At 39.6% G+C, this 25,915-nt stretch overlaps 3 protein-coding genes across 13 annotated transcripts in view; all 3 read right to left on the minus strand.

Moving 5' to 3' along the window:
• Window positions 1-25,915, minus strand: part of LOC134532816 (uncharacterized) — a 237,678-nt gene that overhangs the window by 147,466 nt on the left and 64,297 nt on the right. For 2 of the 11 annotated variants that reach the window (XM_063369718.1, XM_063369706.1), the window contains exon 1: window positions 11,200-11,276. The exons of the other annotated variants lie outside the window; for them this stretch is intronic. The gene's annotated coding sequence lies outside the window, so the exon portion shown is untranslated. Of the gene's footprint in view, window positions 1-11,199; window positions 11,277-25,915 lie in introns of those variants that run through there. 11 annotated transcript variants of the gene reach the window in all.
• LOC134533400 (uncharacterized) lies at window positions 5,217-11,458 on the minus strand. Its single transcript, XM_063370921.1, has 3 exons — window positions 11,200-11,458; window positions 9,500-9,572; window positions 5,217-6,282 (listed from the first exon to the last, which is right to left on the minus strand). The coding sequence occupies exons 1-3, from the start codon at window positions 11,456-11,458 to the stop codon at window positions 5,217-5,219; spliced, it is 1,398 nt and encodes a 465-aa protein (XP_063226991.1).
• On the minus strand, window positions 12,804-16,487 carry LOC134533401 (uncharacterized). Its single transcript, XM_063370922.1, has 5 exons — window positions 15,950-16,487; window positions 14,304-15,858; window positions 14,111-14,205; window positions 13,811-14,010; window positions 12,804-12,861 (listed from the first exon to the last, which is right to left on the minus strand). Exons 2-5 carry the CDS (start codon window positions 15,508-15,510, stop codon window positions 12,804-12,806), a joined length of 1,560 nt encoding a protein of 519 aa, XP_063226992.1. The 5' UTR covers window positions 15,511-15,858; window positions 15,950-16,487.

A 25,915-nucleotide genomic window follows, 5' to 3' on the forward strand; every position in this document is an offset into this window, starting at 1 on the left:
GTGATAGTTATTACATTCATTTTTCAGTCTCGACAAAACCATTTAGTACTATTAACAGCAAAACTTTGCTGTCAATACAAAGCTACTCATATAAACTACTAATTATATTATGTCGTGTGATCCTGGGGGGGGGGGGGGGGGTTGTTGGCATGTGTCACGGTGTCACGCAGGATGAACACACACGGAAACAGCAACAAATGCGAGCTGGCGCGGCGGCAGGTCCCGGTGTTTACCCGGGGAGCGAACCCCCGCCAGCACACAGACTCCTCCTCCCGGCCAGCTGGAGAGGACGGCTTGTTTGCCCTGCGCCACGTGGCCGCGCGGGCAGGAAATAGTCCTCGTCGGGCTCCTCTCGTCTGTTTGTTGACCCGGCGAGGAGTTGGTGTACGAGGGGGGGAGGCGGAGAGGCAACACCGGCGGCGGCCCTCAGACAGTCCTCGGGGTTCGAACCCCGTCACGTGTACAGTCGCAGGTCGAGGAGAACAGCATCTCTCCTCAACCAGTAATACAACAAAACAAGTTTGATCATAACATGAAATCAACAAAGCCAGATGTACAAGATTTTTACATAAATAATAACGATGAAATGGTGCAAATTCGCCTGAACAGTAGACAAAAGCCAAGAGCATATCCAGCTCAAAAACGCAAGGAGTGGCATTATTCAGAATTTGACCTCTTTCTTGGGGGAGTGTCCAATGTGCCAGACAATACCTACAAAGTAACAAAAGGAAGAACGTCACAGTTGACACCATGTCTCTATTTCATATGATTAGTTTCCATCAAAGTGGTGAAATACCTACATGCAAAATGTTAAAAAAATATTCCGAAAATGTATTGCTTGTATTTTATTGTCCTGTCCCCGCCCCCTTTCCAACCCACTTCGGAAGAGCGGACAACTGTCCCCTCTCCTCTGGATTCGCCCTAGACAAACACGGATGAATATACTGCATTTACCGTTAGAAATGAAAATCAAATAATTTCCAACAACACCATCTTCCCTATCCCCCTGGTATAAACTAATTATTTTTTCTGACGTGACAACGTCTACTAAATCGATGAACGCCGGCTGCACGCACGAAAAAGTGTCCCACTACGGATGTGTTCTGTTTGATCATTGTACGCATGCGTGGCATCTCTCTTTCACTCGATTGGAACAACCATCGATTTGACTTTTCAATCATATTTTCGTCGTTTGAATTATTAATATTATGTAATTTAACGATCGTCCACCGATTTTCAGCACAGTCGGTACGATTATTTAAAAGTAATGTTGAAAATTCAAATACGTTTTGAACCAACAATGGTGTTTTACAGTTACACATAATAATTCAAATTACACCCGGGATCTTTTGCACAATGTTTTAAAAAATATTGTAACACATTATAAATAAGTTTGGTGTATTTGGGATGCGTATTTGTTATAAAATCGTGTTAATATTATACCCCTACCGTGAACAAAGTTTTTATAAATATATATATATACATATATATCATTTGAAACTATATTACCATAGTATGGCCTCGTGGGCGTATGGAACCCACCGGGCTACGGTGCGGGGGCTCCGGGTTCAAATCCCGGGTAAGACATGGGTGTAATTTGTATTTTCTTAATAACAACCTTCAACCAACACTACCATTGCACAATGACTCGGGGTGACTTAAAACTACAACATTAAGGGGGGGGGGGAGATTGTTGGCACACTGGTGACAAAAAACTTGCCAGTGTGCCATCAATCTTTTATCTTTAAAAAAAAAATATGGTTAGCGTACCTAACTCTTAAACCAAAGGTTGTCGGTTCGAAACCCGGCAGCTGCGAATTTTTTTTTTTGTACTTGTAAAAATAAATATGGCACACGCATCATTTCAAAAGTAATAAATATATTTGAATTAATGAATGCAAATAAAAGTAAATTTATTAATTCAATTGCACATTTCATTTCACTCCTTTGTATCCATACAAAATAGTGATAATTCAATAAAAATGATTCAATTTTATTCATAAAAGTATGCAGAGGTAGATTTTATCATGCAAAAGATTGAAAAATTAAAAAAAAAATCTTCCTCAAAGAATATAATATTTTTAATGCCTAAATGGTTTGGTTGCAAAAACCTATTACGGCTCAGTCTCAGGCCGCATATGATATTTCTTTTTCTTCTGGATCAATCATTTCATCAATGTTTTGTTATGACGTTGTCACGTTAAACTATCGTCCGTAAACCGACTTTACAGACAACCAATTTTTTTTTTTTTAAAAAAGAGTGTCCTTTCTGTACTTAGACTTGACCAGTTTTTTGTTAGTACACCAAGAATATTCTTTTGGATTCATGTTAAAAGTAAGTGAACTCAGTGTCCAGAAATTTACGAAGATAGCCTTAAATTTAAGAAGATACCTGGATGATTTTTAACCAGCGTTCTTCGTAGATTGAAGGTGGAAATATTAAACGTGCGCGGACCATGGGTTGGTTACCACGGGTCTACAATATACAAAAACTAGTACCGCGAGGGTTTCTCAGTCAGTAAACGACTATAATATACGGCCCGAGTGTTCCTTTTTGGAAAGGTCGATGGCAAGTGTTACCAGGAAAAAAGAGATGATGGCCTTGTAAAATAGAAAATATGGCAGTCAAGGAGCTGAAAAACCAGATCCTCCGCGTGGGAGGGCCTGCGCAGCAGATAACACGCGGCGAGCAATAGCAGAGGCGACGTCTTCCGCGCCTCCCATTGTATATATGGGCCTGCGCCAGACACCGGCCCACTTCAATTCAGCGCAATACGTACTTTCGACGTGGCGTTCGAAAAAGCAAAGAAGCATTTGTTAGGAATACTTTCAGTTTGGCAGCCGTGCACTACCTCGAAAAACGACGCTACAAAAAATATAACTATCACGTGCACGTAATAACTGCCACACACTTTTTGAGAAGTCGGCTCAATAATAGAATTCTCTTTCGTCGTCAATGTCATACCTTTATAGCGGCTGCAACGTCGTGATTACCAACATCGTCCTCGTAGTACCAATCACACCTACAGCTTAAAAATTTAAAATCACGATTTATTTTTGTTGAAAGATAGGTTTCAATACACGTACAGTTGCTACAGAGTCGTGTGTATTTTGAACTGAGAAGATTCTGATTGGCTGAAACCATTAAACAACAATGGATTATGTCGAATGTTAACAACATACATGTGAAAGATCTCTAATCCGGTAAGTTCGGGGTCATGGCCATCCCGGATAAGCAAATTTGCCGGATCATCGAATGATACTCTTACCACCACAATATTGACGATGTGTTACCGTAACGACGGCTGAGTTACGACGACCGCGTGAAAATGCGGGAAAGGATTCCATCGTCATAACTCTTTCGTCACCGCTGCGACGCCCTTCCTACGATGTCTCGAAATTTAAAAATATATATATATGCAGATGTTGCTAGCGAATTTAAAGGAATGAAGTTTTTTTTGGAAGTTTGCGTAACTTCTAGCAATTTCCATCAAATAGAAAACCACCGAAACAAGCCCTCTATAAAACGAAACTCTACTGAAATGAAACTCTGAGCGAACTGCAAACGCCGGCAACCTGACCCCAGGAAAGAAAGCAGGAGGTGCCGGACTACAGAATGTGCCGAACCATATGACACCAGGTGTTCACCAACTACGAGCGAGGTCTCAGGAATGGACCGCCGGCGGAGGCAGTAGTAGTAGTAGTAGGAGGAGGAGAAGGAGGGGTCCGGTAAGCACCTACAAGGGCGCGGCAGATAACACAGCGGCAGACAACACGGCAACACGACTCGCTTTCCAAACACGGGCACGGGGCGAGAGAAAGCGGGAGACCGCGCGCGGCCAAAAACACTGGCGCCGACAGCGCACCTGCTCGCAATCACAACCACGAGCGGGGCGAGGCTGGTTCGTCCGCGGCTGATACTGCAGGGCGGCCACGTGGCAACCTCGCTTTTACTTTCTCCGCGGCCAGAGCCTTCCGACTCCTGTGCGGCCACGAGTATAACAACACTGTGTATGCATTTGGGTTACACTACTAACAAATACACAGTGTGTACGAATCAAAAAGTGTGTTTCACAGGAGAAATGTTTTTAATTTTAAGCATTACATTAATCTGTAATCGTGAATAAATTACCTAAAAAAATATTGTGGTTAATTAATATTAAAAACATTAAGTTTGATCAACAAAATTAATTTATATTTTCAAAATAAGATATCAGCACACATATGCGCATTTTTATTATAAACAACATAGCGAAGTCGTTATTGTGTATTTTGTAATTTTGAGAGTTAAATTGGATATAAAGAAGGTACATAAAACGAATTTAATAACTTAAAAAAAAGCTGAAAATTATACGACACTCTATATGAACAGTACAGAAGGTTATTAAAAAGAGTCCCTGCAAGGTTAAAGATGGGGAAAGTGATTCTTAAATCAACCAGTCACGACAACCGCGCCTCGCATCTGACAAATCAATCAAGCAGCCCCGCCAGTCGCGCTTCCTGAAACTGAATGAAATTTTTTTTTTTTGCCTTCTGTTTTGTGGGACGACGTAAAAGCGTGTCGGATCGCCGGCGGCCCCGCGAGGGAAAGCCGACGGACACCGGAAACAGTCGAAGCGAAGCGATTGTTCCTTACGCTGCCAACTGCCAAGTACGTACTGCCACGACCGTATTTCTCCCGGTGCTACGCCAAGTACCGACATCGGCTGCTTCCGCATCTTTACACGCCAACTCCGCCAAGCTCGTGGAAAAAAGTTACCTCGGTTCATCTCTAAAACCCGTGCTGCTGAAATTAGAGATTTATTTTGTAGTAGTACATACCAATGTATATCAATACCGGGATTTTTTTTAAGGTCCCGCTTACCTGTGCACACATACAGTCTGAAGAAACAATCTGAAAACTGCTAAAAGGTATCCGAGTGTGTCTTCACGAAAAGCGGTGAGGGAGGGTGGTTAGTTCTGAACCCGTATTTCGTTTTAGTACAGTTAAAAGAAATAAACGCGTGTTTTTTCAGAATAATTTTTAGACATGAAACGCTCGGTAAAGATTTTTGACAGTACCCATGAACCTTGCATTACACCTTTTTCTTTAATTCTCCGCCATCTAATGCCATGGTACCCGCTCAAATTTTGTAGTTATCCTATGCACGACCAGAAGACAGTTCAGTGCCTTGCGCCTAGAGGCGACACCACGCTAGAAGCACCAGCGAGCGTTGCTAACAGATATACGAGTGCGACCAGGACACATCCGAGCAGCGGGTCTGGACGGCGAGCGAGTGCGACCGGGATACATCCGAGCAGCGTGTCTGGACGGCGAGCGAGTGCGACCGGGATACATCCGAGCAGCGGGTCTGGACGGCGAGCGAGTGCGACCGGGATACATCCGAGCAGCGGGTCTGGACGGCGAGCGAGTGCGACCGGGACACATCCGAGCAGCGGGTCTGGACGGCGAGCGAGTGCGACCGGGATACATCCGAGCAGCGGGTCTGGACGGCGAGCGAGTGCGACCGGAACACATCCGAGCAGCGGGTCTGGACGGCGAGCGAGTGCGACCGGGACACATCCGAGCAGCGGGTCTGGACGGCGAGCGAGTGCGACCGGGATACATCCGAGCAGCGGGTCTGGACGGCGAGCGAGTGCGACCGGGATACATCCGAGCAGCGGGTCTGGACGGCGAGCGAGTGCGACCGGGACACATCCGAGCAGCGGGTCTGGACGGCGAGCGAGTGAGACCGGGACACATCCGAGCAGCGGGTCTGGACGGCGAGCGAGTGCGACCGGGATACATCCGAGCAGCGTGTCTGGACGGCGAGCGAGTGCGACCGGGATACATCCGAGCAGCGGGTCTGGACGGCGAGCGAGTGCGACCGGGATACATCCGAGCAGCGGGTCTGGACGGCGAGCGAGTGCGACCGGGACACATCCGAGCAGCGGGTCTGGACGGCGAGCGAGTGCGACCGGGATACATCCGAGCAGCGGATCTGGACGGCGAGCGAGTGCGACCGGGATACATCCGAGCAGCGGGTCTGGACGGCGAGCGAGTGCGACCGGGACACATCCGAGCAGCGGGTCTGGACGGCGAGCGAGTGCGACCGGGATACATCCGAGCAGCGGGTCTGGACGGCGAGCGAGTGCGACCGGGATACATCCGAGCAGCGGGTCTGGACGGCGAGCGAGTGCGACCGGGACACATCCGAGCAGCGGGTCTGGACGGCGAGCGAGTGAGACCGGGACACATCCGAGCAGCGGGTCTGGACGGCGCTGGCAGACGGCCCGGCACCGCTGCAGCAATAACACAGGATGCAGGCCGTCATAAAAATGCGCGGCCGGAAGCGAGCGCCGTGAAGGAAGAATCAGAATCTTCTCCGCACCCTGAGCCACTGCCACGCTCGGATGCCCACCGCCGGGTACAGTTAGAAATAATAGCGGATTTTTTTTTGCGCCAAGATAATTTGCAAACCATTTAAACCTACTCTTACATTTATGACGGGAAGAAACATTTTTCTCACGACGTACTTATTAAAGGACCTCGACTGCCTGGCCCACATACGGTGTACCAGAGCTTCAGAAAAAACCATGCGATTCGAAAACTGCTCAAGATATCCGAATGGTGTCTGTTTACGAAATTAATTTATGATTACGCTGAGGGTGGGTGATTAGTTGTGTTTCCGGTTTTTTGTTATTTAAACTGTATTTTTAGGAGAGTGAAAATGGCTATAACGCATGTTTGGAGAATAACTTTCAGACACGAAAACTGTAGATAGGCCCTACATACAAACATTATTGTAAAGGAACAAAATATTTGTCAAAGTAAATTTACAACTAAAAAGAACTGCAACCAAAAAAAACTACGCATTTTGTAATTTATACTAACGATGGTCACGTGGTTAAGACGGTAGACTAACAAACAAAAGGTTGTAATTTCGATATGTCTCTAATGAGCCCAGATTGTTGGAGGTGTTTCCTTGAACAATTAAAGGCAATAAAATTAAAATTCAGTCGCAAACACCAATTTATATGTAAATTTATACATCACAGAGTCAAAATAGATCAACAGCTTTGACATATTTACCAGACCATAGCAGTTGTACTTTTACATTTTTGATAGTATTTTGCATGCTAAATGAAGACATCTGCGGTGAGATCCCCCTGCGAATAAATTCTGGGATAGACTTCTGACAAGTCATTCCTGTCACCGCAAATTGCAAAAATACCTCCCCAGCTGCTTGTATGGTTCTTATAGGAGCTTGTACGAAATCTTCCATCGTGAGATGGATGGGAGATCTTAATACACCAACAGAAAAATATCGTCCAATTGATTTGGTCGCTTAAAAAAAAAAAAAAAAAAAAAAAAAAAAGATTGTAAATTAACACTTTAGCGCTTTAGATAAAATTAAGTCGTAACTATAAAGCACGAATTGTATTGAGTATGTATTCCTAAATAAGTGTGTGATAATAATTTATTATTTTCCAAAGCAAACAGGAGTCGTTCTTCACGACTGCTCTGCAGCGACTTTACAACCTAGTAGTGTGTGGGAAATGGCACATACTTCGCGCTTTCACGCTCATAAACCCGCGGCGTGACCCAAATGTTTTGCTGACAAAGACGCTATAAAACGCGGGACGTTGCTTCGTACACATTTAACGCCCGGCCATGACTTTATTAGCAGCTTGCAATATGTACTTTTATTTTTTAAGAGCATGGGTATGTCAACGAATTCGTTATCGCTAGTTGAACACAGTTGTTACTTCTAAAATGTAATTTTTTCTTACGTATAAGACGTATGACTAAACACGTTTTAACATTTTTGGGATAGCTATCAACCATGGTTAGAAAATATGTGCATAATTATCAACATTAAAAACAAATTTTAAATTTTTACACCCGATAAAAATTAGCTTGATAACGCCATTTTTTTCAATCGATGAAATTGAAAATAACCTAAGTTTATTTGTAGGGATGGGAAAATTCGCAGATTCAGTGACCTCCAAGATAAGACTCCACGATCCTCTGCATACTTGGGCAAACGCCACCTGTTCAATTTCTGCTGGCCCGTGAGGCGTCCTGACTGGATAACCTGTGATTCGATAACTGTTTGATCGAGGGTCTCTAAATGGCCAAGATTCTTCTGAATTAACTGCTAACTAATAGCTAGGGGCAGGCATTTTCCGCGAAAAGATCTGAATACCCATTAGACTGCAACAAGGTATACCCACAACAGCGGTTTCTTCCTCGTGACTGGCGGCCGCCTGAGAGAGAGAAGCCGTTGCGTTATTTCACCGAGCCACTCGGGACGCGTTTGTTTACGCACTGAACTACTGTTATTGGTGTGCTGACGGTAGATACGCAACTGAAAGAAACGCATCCAATCACGAAACACAGACGACACTACAGTGTTTTGGATTTCAACTAGTCTCGAAATCTTTTCGCGTAAAACGCATGCTGCTACTAATAGCAGAAAAAGCACACAGGTATAATTATTTTAATTTTATCATCTCACCAAATTTATTCGCGTTTATTTTTTTTCGGTCTCTATTTATTGGTATTATTACATTTTTTAAAAAGATGTAAAGGAATCATCGTGGCTGTCCGAAAAAAACACTGTAAAAATGTCTACGGTTGAATAGGACCTGACTAACGACACGTGAACAGCAACGGGAGGAAGAGCGTGTCGGTCTGGCGGTCGCTCTGTCGGGAGGGCGGGGCCGAAGCACTTGCCGCAGATACCCGCGAGGCGCGGGCACCGGCTACTTTCACGCGACCTCGCATAGCTCGGCCACGTGACCACGGCGCCGCGACCTTGCCACGCCGTTTCACCTCCCTCCTCTCTTCCCACCCAAACCCCTGGCTGCGAGCCGCCCGCACGTATCGCACATTCTCAGGGATGTTAGACGTACCAACTTGTTGGTACACATACCATTTTTCAGGGACTTGTACCATGTACCAAGTAGAAATTGTGCTGGTATGCAGAAATACCAACTTTGAACATCGACCATGCCCATGCGCGATACGCCATGAATTAACAATTAACATTAGGCATGGACGAATAATTCAAATAGTTGCGTTTTAATAATTCCATCTGTATACTATTAATAAAACGGCATTTTAAGAGAAATTTTTAAGTGCTAATTTAATTGAAAGTATTCATACAAGGTGCTAACGTTTTTATGGCCACCTTATAATTTCAGAAGCTAGTTCTCTATAAATTGATCACAGCGCCATGCCGCCATGCCGTATTGCCGTCATGGCGTCATCAAGTGTGTAACCTTTTATGTTTCCATAGATTATATCGTTTAAAGTAGTTTATATAAATATAATTATATATATAATCTATGAAACAAAATCTACAGGATCGTTGTCAGTGTAAGATCTTGGAGTGTACCAGTTTTTTTTTCCAGATACCAGCTTTTAGTGGCATCTGTACCAGGTCCGTTGAGCCACTGTCTAACATCCCTGCACATTCTGTTCCTTCAACTACCGCGCGAACCAGCCAATCACCATGCCACTAAACTATTATTATTACCGCTGCCATTCCGCGTCAGGTCTGCGCCTTCGTCGCACAAGACACACTCTGCAAACAACGGACATCGTTCATTCCTCACATCTCCCGATGTAACGCCATTACCCTGATCGACTCGGCTTCGCGGAATTCAAACCAACCAACCACAACTCATAAGTAGGGGCAGGTATTTCCGGAGGAAAATTAAATAAAATCTGGAAGCTCATCCGACTAAGAGGCATAACGGCGCAAGTTGTTTCTTTCTTGAGGGAAGCAATCGCCTTATTTGACGTGATTGCTTCTGCAATGAATGGCTGTAATACATATGCCAACAAGTAGACATGTAACTGAAAGAAACTCATCCAAACACGAAGAGTTTAAAAACACAGTATTCTGGAAATATTTCGTCGTGGGTTTAATCTAAGCACCGCGGTTGGACTCTCGTACCCGGCTACCGAGACAGCGCCCCAGTAGTTGGACATACCGCCGAGTGACATACAACTCTATAAACTAACATAGGAAAAACCCTACATTTGCGTGACGATGGCCTTCCAGTGCTACTGTGTACTCAGGCTAAGTCAACTAAGATGCCAGAATAAAAATGTGACATCCAAAGAAGTCAAAAAGTGACGGTTGACCTACTAGTAAGTGACTCGTATAAATGCGTCGCTCGCGTGTGACTGTGGCATTATTAAGATACCATACCTTCTGCCGCGCTCTTTCTTGTGTATAAGTGATTACACAACCAACTTCAGTGGCCAAATTTAGACCAAATTAAAAGCAAATTAAAATCACCGCGAACGAAATATCTGTTTCGCTGCAAGCTGGCCCTGTCCACTGCTGACGGTTAGGACCTGAAAAATTCGCTGTTTCAATGACCTTGTGGATAGACTCCACAATCCTATACATACTTGAGTAAATAATATCACGTGTTCATTGGCTGCTGATTTGTGAGACGTCTCAACTTGGTAGTCTATGATGACACTTCTTTGGTTGAGGGTTTCTCATTGGCCTAAATGACTTCCCTCAAACTGTGAACCAATAGCAAAAACTCCACAGAGGTGAAAATGGTTTTAATTTTTGTCTACCGCGAAATGACTCCGTGAATTCTTCCGGTCTCTAGCTCATGCATTTTTTTTTCATAAATAGTTCCTAGAACACTACCTGAGAATTAAAACACTGTAGCATAGTCTGTTATTCGTGATTGGTTGAGTTTATTTCAGGTACATGTTTACTGCTGCTACACGAATCACAGCCATTCAGCGTGGAAGCAATCGTGTCCTGAATGGCCGGGTCAAGTAACGCAATTAATTGTTCCTTGCAGACGGCCACCAGTTACAAGGAACAAACAGCTAGCACAGGCATACATTATAGCAGTCTAATGAGCGATCACAATTTTTTTTTCACGAAAAATACATGGCACAACTGGGGTGCTGTCACAACTTAGAAACATACAAGATAGAATCTTCTAAGTTATGCGTTTCTGCGTTGCGTGTTTCTAGGTTTGGTGTTTCTAAGTTATGACAGTTTTAAGTTGTGAGTTTCTACGTTGTAATAGTTCTAAGTTATGACTTTCTAAGTTACGACCTTTCTAAGTTGTGTGCTTCTGCGTTGCTTGTTTCTAAGCTATGACAGTTCTAAGTTGCGTGTTCCTAAGTGGTGTGTGGTTCCCGGCACAACTGCCAGCGCAGGGACTTACCTGTGGGGCAGGTTCCGTACTCCGGGCAATGATAAACGCGGCACTCGAGCCCGGTGTAGCGCGCAGCCGCCGGCGCGCGACTGACGCGACGCCCCAGCCTCCGTCCCGCGGGACCGGCGGGGCTTTCTCCGGGACACGGGGAGGGGACGGGGGAGGGGCAGCGCGGCCGGCGACGATCCGCGGACGAGGCCGCATTCCGGCGGTATCGCGCGCGCACGAGCTGATAAGAGCAGCTGGGCGGACCGTCCGACCCCCGCATGGTCCCGCCGGGCGCAAGCTGCGCAGTTAGGGCCTTAAGAGAAGTCCTCGGCTGGACAGGAATGCGGTTGAGCGCTCCTCGCCACGTGTTTGTGCCAGCCAGGGGGCGTGTCTTTGGGCTGGGGGTGGGACTCGTAGCAGTGACGATGTGATCACGTGACCAAGCGCTCGGTGCATGGGAGGGGGTTGGCCGTGCCCTTCCCCTCCGCTGCCTTGTCATTGTGCGCGCGCTGCTCGTGGAGGAACGTTCCTACCTGGAAAAGGTTGGGAGTTGAGACCGCCTACAAGGTCAGCGTTTATGAAGCCAATGCAGCATTCGGGCATGAGCGGAATATTACTTAAATGACATTGTAGATTAGAAACTAAATTGGCTGAATTATCGTAAAAGTGACAAGTACAATAATACATATATAGATACACTAATGGTCAATAATATAGACATTGTTCATAAAAAAAGATTTCTAAGAAAATTTTAAACACTGTATGTTTCATTATTTACAAGTAAGTTATCATTTCCGTAATTTGCGATTTAACCACCTGTGATGGTGCGAAACTAGTATATCGGCCACTGATGCGAGATGGCTTAGCTGTGAACCACTGGTCTGTATATGCCAATTAAATTTTTTAAAATAGGAATTAAGTTATAACATCGGTCATGTAGGAAGCCAGAGGTTTGTACATAAACACATCAATATTTGCACAATATAAATAAAACACACAAATAATAAGAAATAGCAATTTTATAAATTACTCTATGATACATAACTTTAGCCTTCCTAATTTCAGACACTTGGTTGCAAAATGTTAAATGTATAGTTAAATTAAGCTAGTTAAACATAATTATGTTGGCAATACATTGCAAAATTTAACTAAGAAATACTGTAATATGCGCAAAATAATATATATTCAGTTGCTTAGGCCCCGGTGGAAGTGCTGGGTTTATTCAAGGTTTCGAATTTTTGTTTGGAAGAAATTGCTTCCCGGATATATGTTGGGTCTCTTATGTCGGTTTTCAGCATACGCCGTCCATACATTGGCGCAACTATTTCAGGTAGTAAACATTCCTCATAGAACCTGAAAATATACAGGCAGAAAAAGGATTTCAACTTTAATTATGTTTTGAAATGTATTTTCCCTCTTACATAAAATTAATATACACAGCTAATAATAACATTGAAGCACATCGTTACCATACCACTACATGTTTTAGCATACTAATAGGTTCAGACATTAATTAAACCATGCGTTCCCAGCACGACAAAACGTAATTAATAAAGAACATTAAAATATTTTATTACATTCATTAAATAATATGTATAAATGCGACAGTAAACCTTACATGAAACTTAATACAAGTTCCGAATGCAGAAGTAGGCCTGAGGGGGGATTTGTATTTCGGCACCGCTAATGAAACAAAAAAATAAAAACAAAACTTAATACAACTAAAAATTATAAAGTATGAAATTTACATACAAGTAAGCTACTTATGAAACTTAGGTAAATATCAAAATAATATCGAATAAAGTCTTAATTAAATAATAAATTGCTTAACGGTTCCCCGACGCGACGACTCTAATCAAAATACCTATTACTACTTATTTTAAACATAAACAGGCCAATACATATTATTTTATTACTTTGTAGAGTGTTTTTGTCGGTTTTTTATTTTAAATTTAAGTTTTATTTAATTTTCAGAGGGTTTTCTTGTGTTGAATTTTTTTCCAATATTACATTATAATTTTTATTTCATGCTTTTTAAAGTTTATATATTACTAGTAGACATTCTACGATCGACACTCTATCCCCACATTCACACTAATAATATCCAGGACGAAACACGAAATTGCGACACGAGACCGTGCCTCGTCGAAATCTGCGTATTCTGGCAATAGTTGTATTTCCAGGTGATACTGTAGCGTCAGGTCAGGGATACCATGTTCTTTCAATATCATTGAAGTAACAGGATACCAAATTCCGAATTGATGAGACCTGTGGAAGTTGCTGATATACCATCATCAACTAGAAAATAGCTGATTATCTTTAAACGGCTGAACAGATTTTCTTGAATCATGCCACAGACAGATAAACTTATACCACCCCTCTGTTTACGTCGAGGTTTAAAAAATGCTCACGAAAAAGCGCACCATTAGTTTTCTAAAGTTTAATTTATTATATCCCACTCGAATATCGATTAAAATACCACCTTTGACGACTTAGAGTCAATTTAGTGAAATTCGGGCGTTTTATTAAGATATCCACTATAAAATAAAGCAAACAGAGAGCAATGATTACTTCATAAGGCGTCAGCCTTTTGCAACTATTATATACCCGATATGTAGCAAAATCTACTCACCTTTTAAGCTTCACTTCCATTTTACTTAACCAGAATGCATCGTCCTTGTACACTGGTATAAGTGTCATCCAATTGGAAGTATAGACGGAGAATATGCACTTCTTTCTTCCAGTGATATGTAGTTGGCCTTGTACTTGATAGTAATAGTGACTGTTTTCTTTCAGCACTACTTCATCATTTTGTATTTTCAGATATTTTATCTGCAATAGAGAACAGGTTAAAACAGCCACATCTCATGATACCTAAATATAAATATTTGTTGGTAACTGTTAAGAGGAAATGTATGTATATTTTCATTACCTTGCCATTTTTTATTGCATCTTCTGGAGATAAACTGCTTTCTGCAGAAATAGGACACTTTATCTCTACAATAGTCGAATCATCAACAACGCCATCTGGAATAGATAAGCGAATGTAAGGTTTTAAAATTAACGTTTAAAAGCCTGACAACATTATTGTTTATATTAAATATTAACTATTAAGTAATCACTACCTGGACTTGCCGCTAAGTAGGGAATGTTTTTGTCCACAAACATGCCACAATCTTGTACTGAAATACCTTTCAGAAATAACTTTGTTTTTGCAACTTTTTCATTTTTTTTGCCATGCTGCATTGGGACTGTATTGATGCGACTATATAATATGTTGAAAACATTAGATCTGCATGATGTTGTATCGCGCATTAAACATACAGAGCCAAAATTTGATGCAGTAAGCCGTTTTCGTCTTTCGTTTCGCCATAGCTGCGATTGTGATTGGTCCCTTGTGTTCTTTTCAAGCTCTAAGCGATCATGTTCACTGAGCACCAAAGAATTCGTGAATTTTTTTTTTCTTAATGTCATTTCTTCATCAGTCACAATTTCCTCCAGAACTTCTGCCAGCCCATAGTGTTCATCTGGCTCATCAACATGTCTCTTCTTTCTTGGAGCCTCGTTACTCATGTCCAGTTTGCGCTTAGCTGTTCTTTCAGCTTTTTTACTGTTACCTGACAAAAATTTATTTGTGTACACACCTGTAAAAAAATGTTTTATATAGCAATTTATATAAACATCATTAAAAATAATTGCAGTATGAATATTATATATGTACTTACCTGGACTTTTGTCGTCTGTTAATGCTTTGTGAACAGTACGAAGGTATTTCTTAGAATTGAAACTCACCACAGCAGCTTCACACCTTGTCTTATATGAACCCCTCATTGAATAGCAAACACGTTTACCACTTATGTACTTATTAACCACACTGTTAAATTGTTCACAAACATTATTATCCACATCATGTAGTAAACTATCTGCATGTGTAATCAGTCTCTTAACTGCTAAATTTATGTCCATCAACATGCCACTCTCTTTAAGAGCTGGTACACAGTTTTCTTCCCCAATATGCAACTCAGAATGTTTACAAAAATAACTATTGACCCCGCAGTTACTGTGTTCACCAAAAATGTGGTAAGGTCCATTTTCGATGTCATTCTTCAGACCATTCAACTTCTGAGTATACTCTACATCTTGGCTTTTACGATATGCGATTGCTTTTGTTACAGCGATTCGCAAACGAACTATCCTGGCATTCAGTTCTTTACGAAGTCCTGGTGGGTATGTTGTGTTCTTTGTAATTGCGTTCAACTTAGTACAGTAGTTCCGCAAGAGGTGATTCCTGCATTCGACTTTCTCTACTGGGCAGTTAGGTCCATAAGGCATTAAATCCAGTAACCTTCTGTGAACACTGCTATCCCCATCACCTGTAAACGTAATTATAATTGACAATAACAGTTGGCACTGAGGTTTTTACATATTTTAAAATACATTTTGAGTTATTATATTACCTATTAATTTATCATATTTCAAGCCATGCATTTCTACACTTTGCATGAACCCTTCAGCAATAATGTCTGCTTCCATGGCGCTTGATGCCTTGTTCCAGTTTTTGAAACAGTCATGTTTTGGCGGTTCTTGGTTTCTGTTCTTGGCCTTTGTACACACAACACAAAATTTGTGACGTGAAGCACTAAATAACACCTCTTTGGTGTTAAATCCTATAATTGTAGCCTGGAAACATATTACGTCATTTAAATATTCACAATTTCACATGTTACTAATTAAATTCCATTATTATCCTTTCACTATAAATAGTACTTACCCCTCCTGAAAGAGACTGATATCCCTTTCCATATGATCTCTTTCCCCACTGGCAATCCGCAACCACTGTACACTTAGGTATACCATCGCTGTCGACTCTTCCTTGTTGAAAAGCCAGTTCTTTTTCTTTCTGACCAGCTTCTTTCATACACTGCTTCGCTGCATTAGTAATACCTTCTGAAACTTCACTTTGATGTTTAGAGAATGTGCTACTTGCCATGCATGGCATATTAAGTGCAGCCGAAAATTCTGCAAGGTGTGTGTATCCACCTCCAATAGCAATAATGCCGTGAATAGCTGCTTTGTTAACATGAATGGTGTCTTCTTCATGCAGAGCTTCCGAAGTTATATTTGAAGTGGTGGAACACATTCTACATTTAAATATCCACGTCGAGTAAAACCCATTTCTACGTTCTGATAACAGCTCCATTTCCTTAAAAGTACAGCCAAATGCAGGTATATGTTCTGTAGCTTGTATGCAGTTAAACAAATGACGAATGTCGACAATTCTTCTTCCACTCAGTTCACCTTCAGTAACGCTGTTGAAAAAGGGGAAAAAATCATTGACTATTTACTTCCTTTGTACCAGAGATGATAGCCTAATCATTTTAAGGCAGGTTAAGTCCTACCAATTACATACCTGCTAGACCTTACTAGTGCAGGCATCTCACCGCTATTGTAAGGTAAATTAGAAGTCCTCTCAGTAATAATGCTGCTACTACAATGAACTGATGCTGCTGGCATCTCATTACTACTGCACAAATCTTGTTGTGTGATTATTCCGCCACAATTTTCAGGCATCTTATCACTACTAACATAAATCGATGCTGAAGGCATGTCCTCAATATCATGACTGATTGATGTAGATGGCATCTCAGCAGCAGCGGTATGCAATTCAGAACAACCAAAAAGTCTGAAACAAGTACAGGCAGCACAATACGAAACCCTGTGCAGTATATCTCGCACAAAGCAACTGTAGCCATACAAATGTAGTCATACAAGTGAAATTTGCACCATTAAATGTATTGCTTGCATAGGTTTCTGCCCATAAAATAAAAATATATCCTATACTTATTTCAAACCACCACCATATTTATAATGTATTGGTGAAAATAAATTTTTTATTTCATTATTTTAAAGTGAAGAGACGAAATTTAATTAATTGTTAGTAGCAAATATAGAATTGTCGCTGTATGTTAGGTAAGCCCAAAAACTCACTAGTAAGACTGATCACATCATATGGTCAAAAAATCCCTTTCGGCACAGCCTAAAGGCGTAGGTAGATTTCAAAGTGGAAATGATTTGGAAATTTTTATAACTCCTGGAACATATAAAAAACTTTATGTGCATAACACCCTATTATATGTTCACCAATATTCAAAAATGACCTATCAAATTTTTTTTTGTATTCCAGACAGAAACAATTTTCTTAATGTTTTTCCTCAACTCATTGCATTCAGCATCGAATGTATAAACGAATTTAAAATGTACCTACCATGGGCGTCTCTGGCAAATAAATTGTCATGGGGACATCAACATTTTTTTTAATGCTACCTCTGTCAAGTTTCAGTTTGAACCATATTTTTGTTCATGCGACAATCTGTGGTAAAGTCATGTCGTAGCTTTTTATAAATTGAATTTTGTACTCAGATAACAAACTTAGAGGAATAATCAACTCAAAAACGTATCACATGTACTGACAGGCACTACTGAATTGTGTTAACATATATCACTTCACATACCTATTTTGAAATGCTGATTGGACCAAAGATTGTCCTGCGACGGTCACTGGCTGCAATAAATCTTGCTGCTAACTCTTCCAGGTTGAGAAGGTCTAGCAAATCTTGGTGTGTGTGGCAGATTATAACATTATTTAAACATTTGTGAGTCGTGCTGTTTCTTAAATATGTTTTTAGTCTTAGTAGGGAGCTAAAACTCCGTTCATCTTCGCATGAAGAAGTAGGTACCACAATGAAGAGGCACACTAAGTTTTCAACATTCTTAAACATAGCGCTAACTTCTGGCGACATTTTTCGTAATATATTACGAACAATACTGACACACGAAACACCATACTTCTGTAGAAACATTTTCACCTCCACTGAAAACGATGTGACATCTATTTCTGAATAATTTCGAAGTAGACTGGTAAGGTTTTGTTCGTCCATACTTGATAACAATGTATCTTCTAATTTCCGAAAGCGCAAGAGATCGACCTGGGCAAATGTCGATTCTAGACCTTTCAGAGCTGCATCAATTATGGCAAAATATTCTTTCCTGTAATAAACATTGATATCTTCAGGAACCCAATATTCTCCCGAACCTATGTACTTTCTTGGTATTCTCTTCATTCTTGGCAATGAAATGGGATTCAAATTACATTGATCTATTTTTTTCATTCGCTCCTTGCATTATTTCCTCAAAACTTGCTTCGTTGCGAAGGTTTTGAATACTTTCTTAAACAATTTCAACAGCCTTAATCAATCCTGATACAGTTTGCTGCCGACTTTGAAATGACTTATTCAGAAACTCCAACATGTCAATTATTTTCTTCCCTAATAATAGACCCAATAGGGTTGTGCCACATTCGAAGTGAGCCAATAGACCAGGAGCACTTGTAAGCTGCTTTTCATTTTCAGAAATTTCTTGTAATGTTTCTAAAATTTCTCGAATTTGGTTACCTCTATACAACCATCTTGTAGGGCAGAGCGGTTTTAATTTACTGATATTACCTATTGGACCTTCAGATTTAGATTCAACTACAGAAACAAACCTTCCTTGTGCTTTAAATGAGTGAGAAAACAAGAGAACTAACTCATGAGCCCATTGCATTGCATTTTTAGAACAGGCAGAGACTTCGAAACTTCCCTTATCACCATATTCACACAATGAGCACCACAATGTACAAATAGTGCTAATGGCTGCATCGTTTTAATTACCAACTGCACTCCATTATATATACCGCTCATATTGGCAGCCCCATCATACATTTGTCCCCGGAGCATACTGACAGGTAGATTTAGTCTAGTTAATATATCCAATATAGCGGATGCTATAGCCCTACCTGTTGTGTCTGTTGTGCTGTAAAGTCCCAGAAAACTATCATGTGGTTCAAGATCCGCGTTTACCCAACGAATGCAAATACAAATACAAACATTACTTTTCATCCTTGGTACTAATACGTAGTCGTATAAAAATATTCTTTGGACACTTATATCGCGGGTACCGTCGCAGATTACGGAAAATATTGTAAGTTCTTGTGAACGAACACTGTTACAAATACACCTAACAATTTCATTTGCCATCATACTAAGCATCTCATTCTGAATTTCTCCAGAAGTAAACTTCTCTCTCTGTTTGTTAATAATCCACCCATTCAGATCAGGGACATCCTCTGATCGCAGATTTAATAAGCACTGTAGGATTCCACTGTCTGACACATGGCCCCTTATTGCCAAACCTTGCCTCCCTAAAAATCTAATAGAGCTGAATATTTTTTGAAGGCATTCTTAGCTATTTTCTGTTCTTGTTGTTTAACAGAACTCAGTTGCATTTCGATAGGCTGACTTAAACTGACGATAACTTAAAACAGCTTGTTTATGAGAATCAGATTTTTCGTGAGCTTGAATTCTTTCCATGCTTTCTTCCAATTCTTGAAACCGTCCGTTGTGAATGAATTCTCCATTTTCTTCACAAGTATTTTGTTTGGATTTAAATGGCAATATCGATTGCAGTAGAAACAAATAATACCGTTTACGTTTTGTTCAATACTTAGCCATTCGAAGTCTTTAAACCACGAAATCTGAAACTGCAGGGTTCGTTCTTTTAGGTTTTGAACAGGAAAGTTCTCTGGCAGTTCAAGTGGTTGATTTGGAAACAAATTCTTATCTGCATCATTTAAAGTAACACTAGAGCCAGCACTTACAGGAACACGCACTTAAGTTCGTACTTCAACATTACTTTCATATTCATTTAATTGTGTACTTGTTGATTCTTCCTCACATTTACGCTTCTTAATTTTAATAACGAATTTATCCATGTTTTCATTAATATATATAACACCTAAATTCGCGAGTAACTAAAACCACAACCACTCCTACAGTTGGAAGCTTCGGAACTGGCATATTGATGCGTGTGTAGGTGTGTGTGTATGAGCTGATTGAAAGGCGTCGGATCATGTTAGTGGAACGTACAGATAATGATAACAGCATCTCATGTTCTTATTGGCTTTCAAAGTGCCGCCCGTCGAATATAATACTCCTGAGATACGCAGTTATTCTCCTACGTGTTAGGGTTTTTTCGAAGAACGCATTTCTAAGAAGAGAAGGAAAAATGACTTACTTTTTCAATCATATGCTTTGTGTGTAGATATTAGCTGACACATGATCTACTAAATTATTTCATTAATGTAATCACACGTATTTTATAAAAATTAAAATACTATAAAACTACTGGTTGTACTTGAAAATATTGGAGCGGGGAGGACTTGTCCCCCGCATCCCCCCTGCCGAAGACGCCCATGGTACCTACTAAGTAATTATGTAATTTTTTTTAACCTTCAAACATTACTTTTCATCCTTGGTACTAATACGTAGTCGTATAAAAATATTCTTTGGACAAAGGTTTAAGGTAATAATAAGACAGTTAAAAAATAAAGTAGAATAAATTGATTCTATTGAAGGTTGTTTTATTTTCCATCCCCTTTTTTTATACCAAAAATTGTTTCAGCCAAAAGTTTAAAAAAAAGTTTGTGAATAATCTTTCTATCCTTGTTATTTCCACCCCGTGCAGCAATAGTTTGTAGCATAAAATTTAATTAGGAAAAAAATTTAAGTGATATTTAATAATGCAAAAAAGAATAAGCATTAAATCCATTGAGTATATGGTAAAGAAGTTTTAATTATTTTATTATTTCTAAGCTAAGTTTCAACTCATTGCAGCAATGGTTTGTATTATCAAGAATATAATTTTCGACAAAAGTTCGGGATAAATATTATAACGTTTACGCATAATTTGAACGAATTTAATGGTATGTCCACAAAGGGAGTATTTTTTTCCCCCACTCTTGTTTAACCTCTTGCGGCAATTGTTCGTATAATCAAAAATTGTTCAAAACAAAAGTTTTAGATAAACATTAAAATCTTAAATATTAATACAAAATTCTAACAGGTTCAATGTTGTGCCTACGAAGGGAGCTATGATTTTTTTTTCCCTCCAACCCTTGTTTTTTCAACGCCATGCAATACTGGCTCGTCTCATCAAAAATTATTTTAGACAAACGTTTTATATAAAATTTATATGATTAATACAAAATTCACATGCATCCAAAGCTGTGCCTAAAATGGTAACAATGCAGTTTTTCGCCCTCTCACACTGGTTTTTTCAACCCCTGTCCACAAAATAGCGATATATATGTATATATGTATGTATATATATATATATATATAAACTTTTCAGTTGACGATGGATTTGAGGTCGATGGACCATGAAACGAAAAACTATATAAAAATATCCCGCAATTCGCACCATGGGAACGGCTACAAAGGTAGTATTTCTTTGAAATCTACCTAAAATTTACTTATAAAGGTCGATTTGCTACACGTACTAAGGGAAAGTTATGTTGCAATGTTTCCAGAAATGTTTGCAGTGCATAACAACAAATGTACGCCTCGGTACACCATTGATAAGCTATGTGAATGCTTGTGCCGACATACTAATTTTAAAATGTACCTATAGTTTATTTCATTTTCTACAATTTCATCATGCAAAACCACAACAAATATAGAAACTAATATTGAACTTTTCTTAAAGACAAGATACTTACTTTCGTTCATTATGAAGCAATTTCTGGGTCGGTATAGTTAGATTATTTGCAGATTCATTCGACAGTGCAGTATCTCCACCACAATTGCCATCCAATTGTGAGACGTTATCAATCACTTTTAAGCCATGTAATGGAACGGGCTGAAGCACTGTGTAAGTCACTGGGTCTAACCTACAGACAAACATACATTACAACCTATACTGCGGATATTGTCATAAAAAAATATTAACAAGATTAGCATTCTGTATTTTTAAATAGCTCGGGTACGGTTTTGTTAGCTGATAAGAATTGTTTGATATTTTGAAGCACTGCGCACTTCTATGAGGCTAATTACTGTCTTTATAGTTGATTTCGCGTCCGTAAATACTACGCAAGTGTTTGGCCTTGAAATTCCCTTTACAACAGGTGGCAAAACCATGGGGAAAAAGTAGCGTCTCTGCATCATGCTACTGGAAACGCCAGGCTCTGATTATCCCGTGACAATATTCGTTTACCGCGGCCTTCCACAAAAAATTGCTACGGTACTTCCCACTAGTGACAAACTCTCTCCTGATGCCGTATTGTTTGACACACAGAAGCTAACTAGAGGTAAGATCATTTAGTTGTCTGTTATATCACAAGTGACAAGGTAGAATGCATATCGGATTCTTGGAAAATGGGGAAAAATATTTGTTGTTAAATAAATAAATAAATAAATATTAGGAACTCCAACTTACCGTCCAGTTTGCAATGCAGTTTCATTGTAGATAATTTGCGAACAACTTGGCTCAGGCTCCTCTGAATAACCTTCTATTGTATTGCGAATCTTCGTTAATTTTCTACCAAAAGAGAAATGTTTTTATTATTTTATTATGTAGGCCTACTGGTATTGTAGTTATAGACACATATTGTGACTCATAGCTAACAAGTATCTATTTCCCGCGACTGTTGCTATGTCATAACAGTATCCAATGAGAGTATTTGTTTAATTTTTTTGTGTTTTTAATTATTCCAGGACTCGGCAAGCGTGAGCGAATAATATTGATAAACGAGAATTTACCTTTCTTCGTGGTATTTCAGAAGTGCAGCACCTGTTCTCTTTCTTCTTTTGGATGTGAGAAACAGCCGAGTCTTCTTTCCCTTTCTCCACTCTTTACGTCGCTCCATATTCACGATTTATACCACTGATAAATGTTTCTGCCTTGGGTACTGATATAGAAATTGTGGCCTCAAGTCTCAACTGCGTGCGAGAAGGCGAGAACTGGTTTGTTCTTTCCCCCTTCACCCTCCCCCTAGTTTCTCCCGGTTCCCCCTCCACACGGGTGGCTGGGCACGCTGCCTTACCGCCCCTCCAGCCGAGAGAGAATGACGCACACCAGCGACACGGACAGGCCGGCCCAAGCCAGCCAGCTTGCCAGCAAAAACACATCACATGCATTTAGTTGTGTTCTAGTTACACAAAATCCAAAGCGGTGACACAATTATATTATTACATCAAATTGTAGCTAACATATGTAGCTATGACTCAGCGTTTTTATTTTACAATTCTCTTTAGGAATTGCACACAAAATGTATACGAAATCGTCTGTTTTTTTGGTGAATTCAATATGTTTTAATTATTATTTATTGATCTCTAATCAAAAAGTACAACAATATAATCATAGATATATATATTTTTACAGTCCCTGTAAAAATTTGGTTCTAGTTCATTGATATGTTTCCGAGAAAATAGAACACATTCGAATGCTGGTTTGAGTATGCGCTCTGAGCTAAAGGACTTCTCTTAAGGGGCCTCCCTAGTAGCATCAGAAGTTAGCGGAACACTATGTTTTTAAAATAATGATGGGACTTTATTAATCGACACTACGAATCTGAAAATTTTTCACCCACGAGAAGATAATACACGAATTGTCTGTATAATTTTACATTTTTGTTTTTTTCTATCAAAATATGAAATAAAAAATCACCAACTTGTCCAACTTTGGGGCCATTTTATACTGCTTAGGAGAATGACAGAAAAAAAGTACAAGTCTAGAAAAAAAGATAATTTTTTTCTGAAGAAATTCATGTATTTAAAACATATAGTCATCGCTTTGAATTCCGAGATATCTTTTCCACAATTTCCGCAAATCCTGAAAGTTTTCCACCGTCTCGTGCTGCCGCTCGGCGAAGCCAGCTCGCAGGCCACACAGCTCAGGTAGCCGGGTGGAGGAACACGTGGCCGGAGGGGAGGCAGGCTACCTGTGTGTGCGTGCGTGCGTGAGAGGGAGACAACCCACAACCGGCACCGGTAAAAGATAATCCCGTGACCGAAAGAAATTCTCAGAATTGCTTTTAATGTGCCTCGCCACAGTACCATGTGCTCGACTTACTCTGTGACTATATTCGTGTATCTCTAAAACATTGCTTTTGTTTAAACTACAAATATCCTAAAGCTTACCATACTAGATCATGTATTACGAAATAAAGTATTGAAACTAATCAATCAACACATTGAAAGTTGTCCTACAAACTATTTATTGGTGGCTTTACAGTCTCGCTAGCTAATTCGACAAAATTTATATTTAATTTTTAACATGAAAATACACTTCATTGTTTTTCCTTTTATTTTTAATAAAAATTCAAGAAACAATTATTATACCACCCAATATTTTTTTAAATTATTTTAGTTTTCCAAAATAATTTTACACATCTTACAATGCCGGGGAAAAATTTTATACTGGTATTAACCAAATTAATTATTTACAAAAGTTTTGATACTTAAAAATGTAGGTTTTATATAAAATGTATTTTAAATTAAAAGAAAAATCGTATTTTGAAAACTAAATGTCATTTTGCTATGCTTTATGGTTAGATAGATATCTGATTGCCTGCACTGTTTTAAAAATGTTCATGGGATGATATATAAAAAAATAAAAACTAGGGAAGTTCTATATTAAATAAGCTAGTCAGAATTATGTAAATGTTCCTCCTGGCGCAGGAATCACGAGGAGGATTGAAGATGAGGTCAGTGACCGATCGCTCACATATGTAGTTATGGATGGTACGTTATTAATTACAAAATTCAAAAACCATTTTGAAGTTAAAAAGTATAATTAGTGGCAATGTTTAATAAAGATGACGTAAATTTTCAGATAAACTTATTTCTACAGCTCAATTAATTAATAAGGGCAGGAAATAAATTTTTTACAGCAATTATACAAAATTATTAAAAAAATTTAAACCACAATTAATTTATCCAAAAACCAAAATTAAGTAAATATTGCCCACACATTACAACATCCACGAAAGAACCTTGCAAATTATTTTTGTTATATGCATTATTTTGCATTCAAGTTCTTTATTTTTTTATACTTCACCTACTTATAATTGTTACATATTTGGCACATGGTCCGTCACGCCCAATTAAAGGGCCTGAATAAGTAGAACGCGTTTCTGATCAAATTGCACGCCTGTTACTTTACCTGCAACCCGGAGCGGTGTGAAATAAATTATTGTACATTCGTGACGTTGGCAATCAACTTAAATATTTATGAGTTAAAACCAAACATAACTATAACGGATAATCAAAGAAATTTTGAAATTTTGAAAGCTTGTTATGTTTTTATATAGTACACAAAGCAGTTAAACCATAAATTATTTGTTGTTGAAAAAAAATAATCCTTAACCTTTCATGCTTTTTTCATTTATTTTTATTACCAGATATTTCCGTTTAAGTAATACTTATATATATAACAATATAGCAATCTAGAAAAAAATTAAGGTAGCCTTATTCCAAATATAGACGTTAGTTAACTAAGAATATAAATTCGCTTTACAACCACAGCTTGTACACAAGTAAAAAAAACATGGTTTTACTTACAGGCCGTATTGAACGTAGGGTAGGTTTATGACAAATACAACAGCAATAAACATATGGCTGAGTCTGCTTTCATGTACACTTTTTTTTAAGTTATCACTTTTAAAGCGGGTAAAGGGTACCTATCAAGTAGCTTAGCATTACCCAAAGTGAATGTCGTGCTCCAGAAAATGTTCGAACTATGTAATATTTGTATCACTGTTGCGTTACAGACCTGCAACTTTTTTCAGTGCGCGATGTCACTCTCATGTAAAAATATGCCGTGTTTAGCGCAAACGTGTTCGAATGAATCCACATGGAGCTGC

Source organism: Bacillus rossius, chromosome 6 (assembly GCF_032445375.1).
Source record: "Bacillus rossius redtenbacheri isolate Brsri chromosome 6, Brsri_v3, whole genome shotgun sequence".
Classification (NCBI taxonomy): Eukaryota; Metazoa; Arthropoda; class Insecta; order Phasmatodea; family Bacillidae; genus Bacillus; species Bacillus rossius.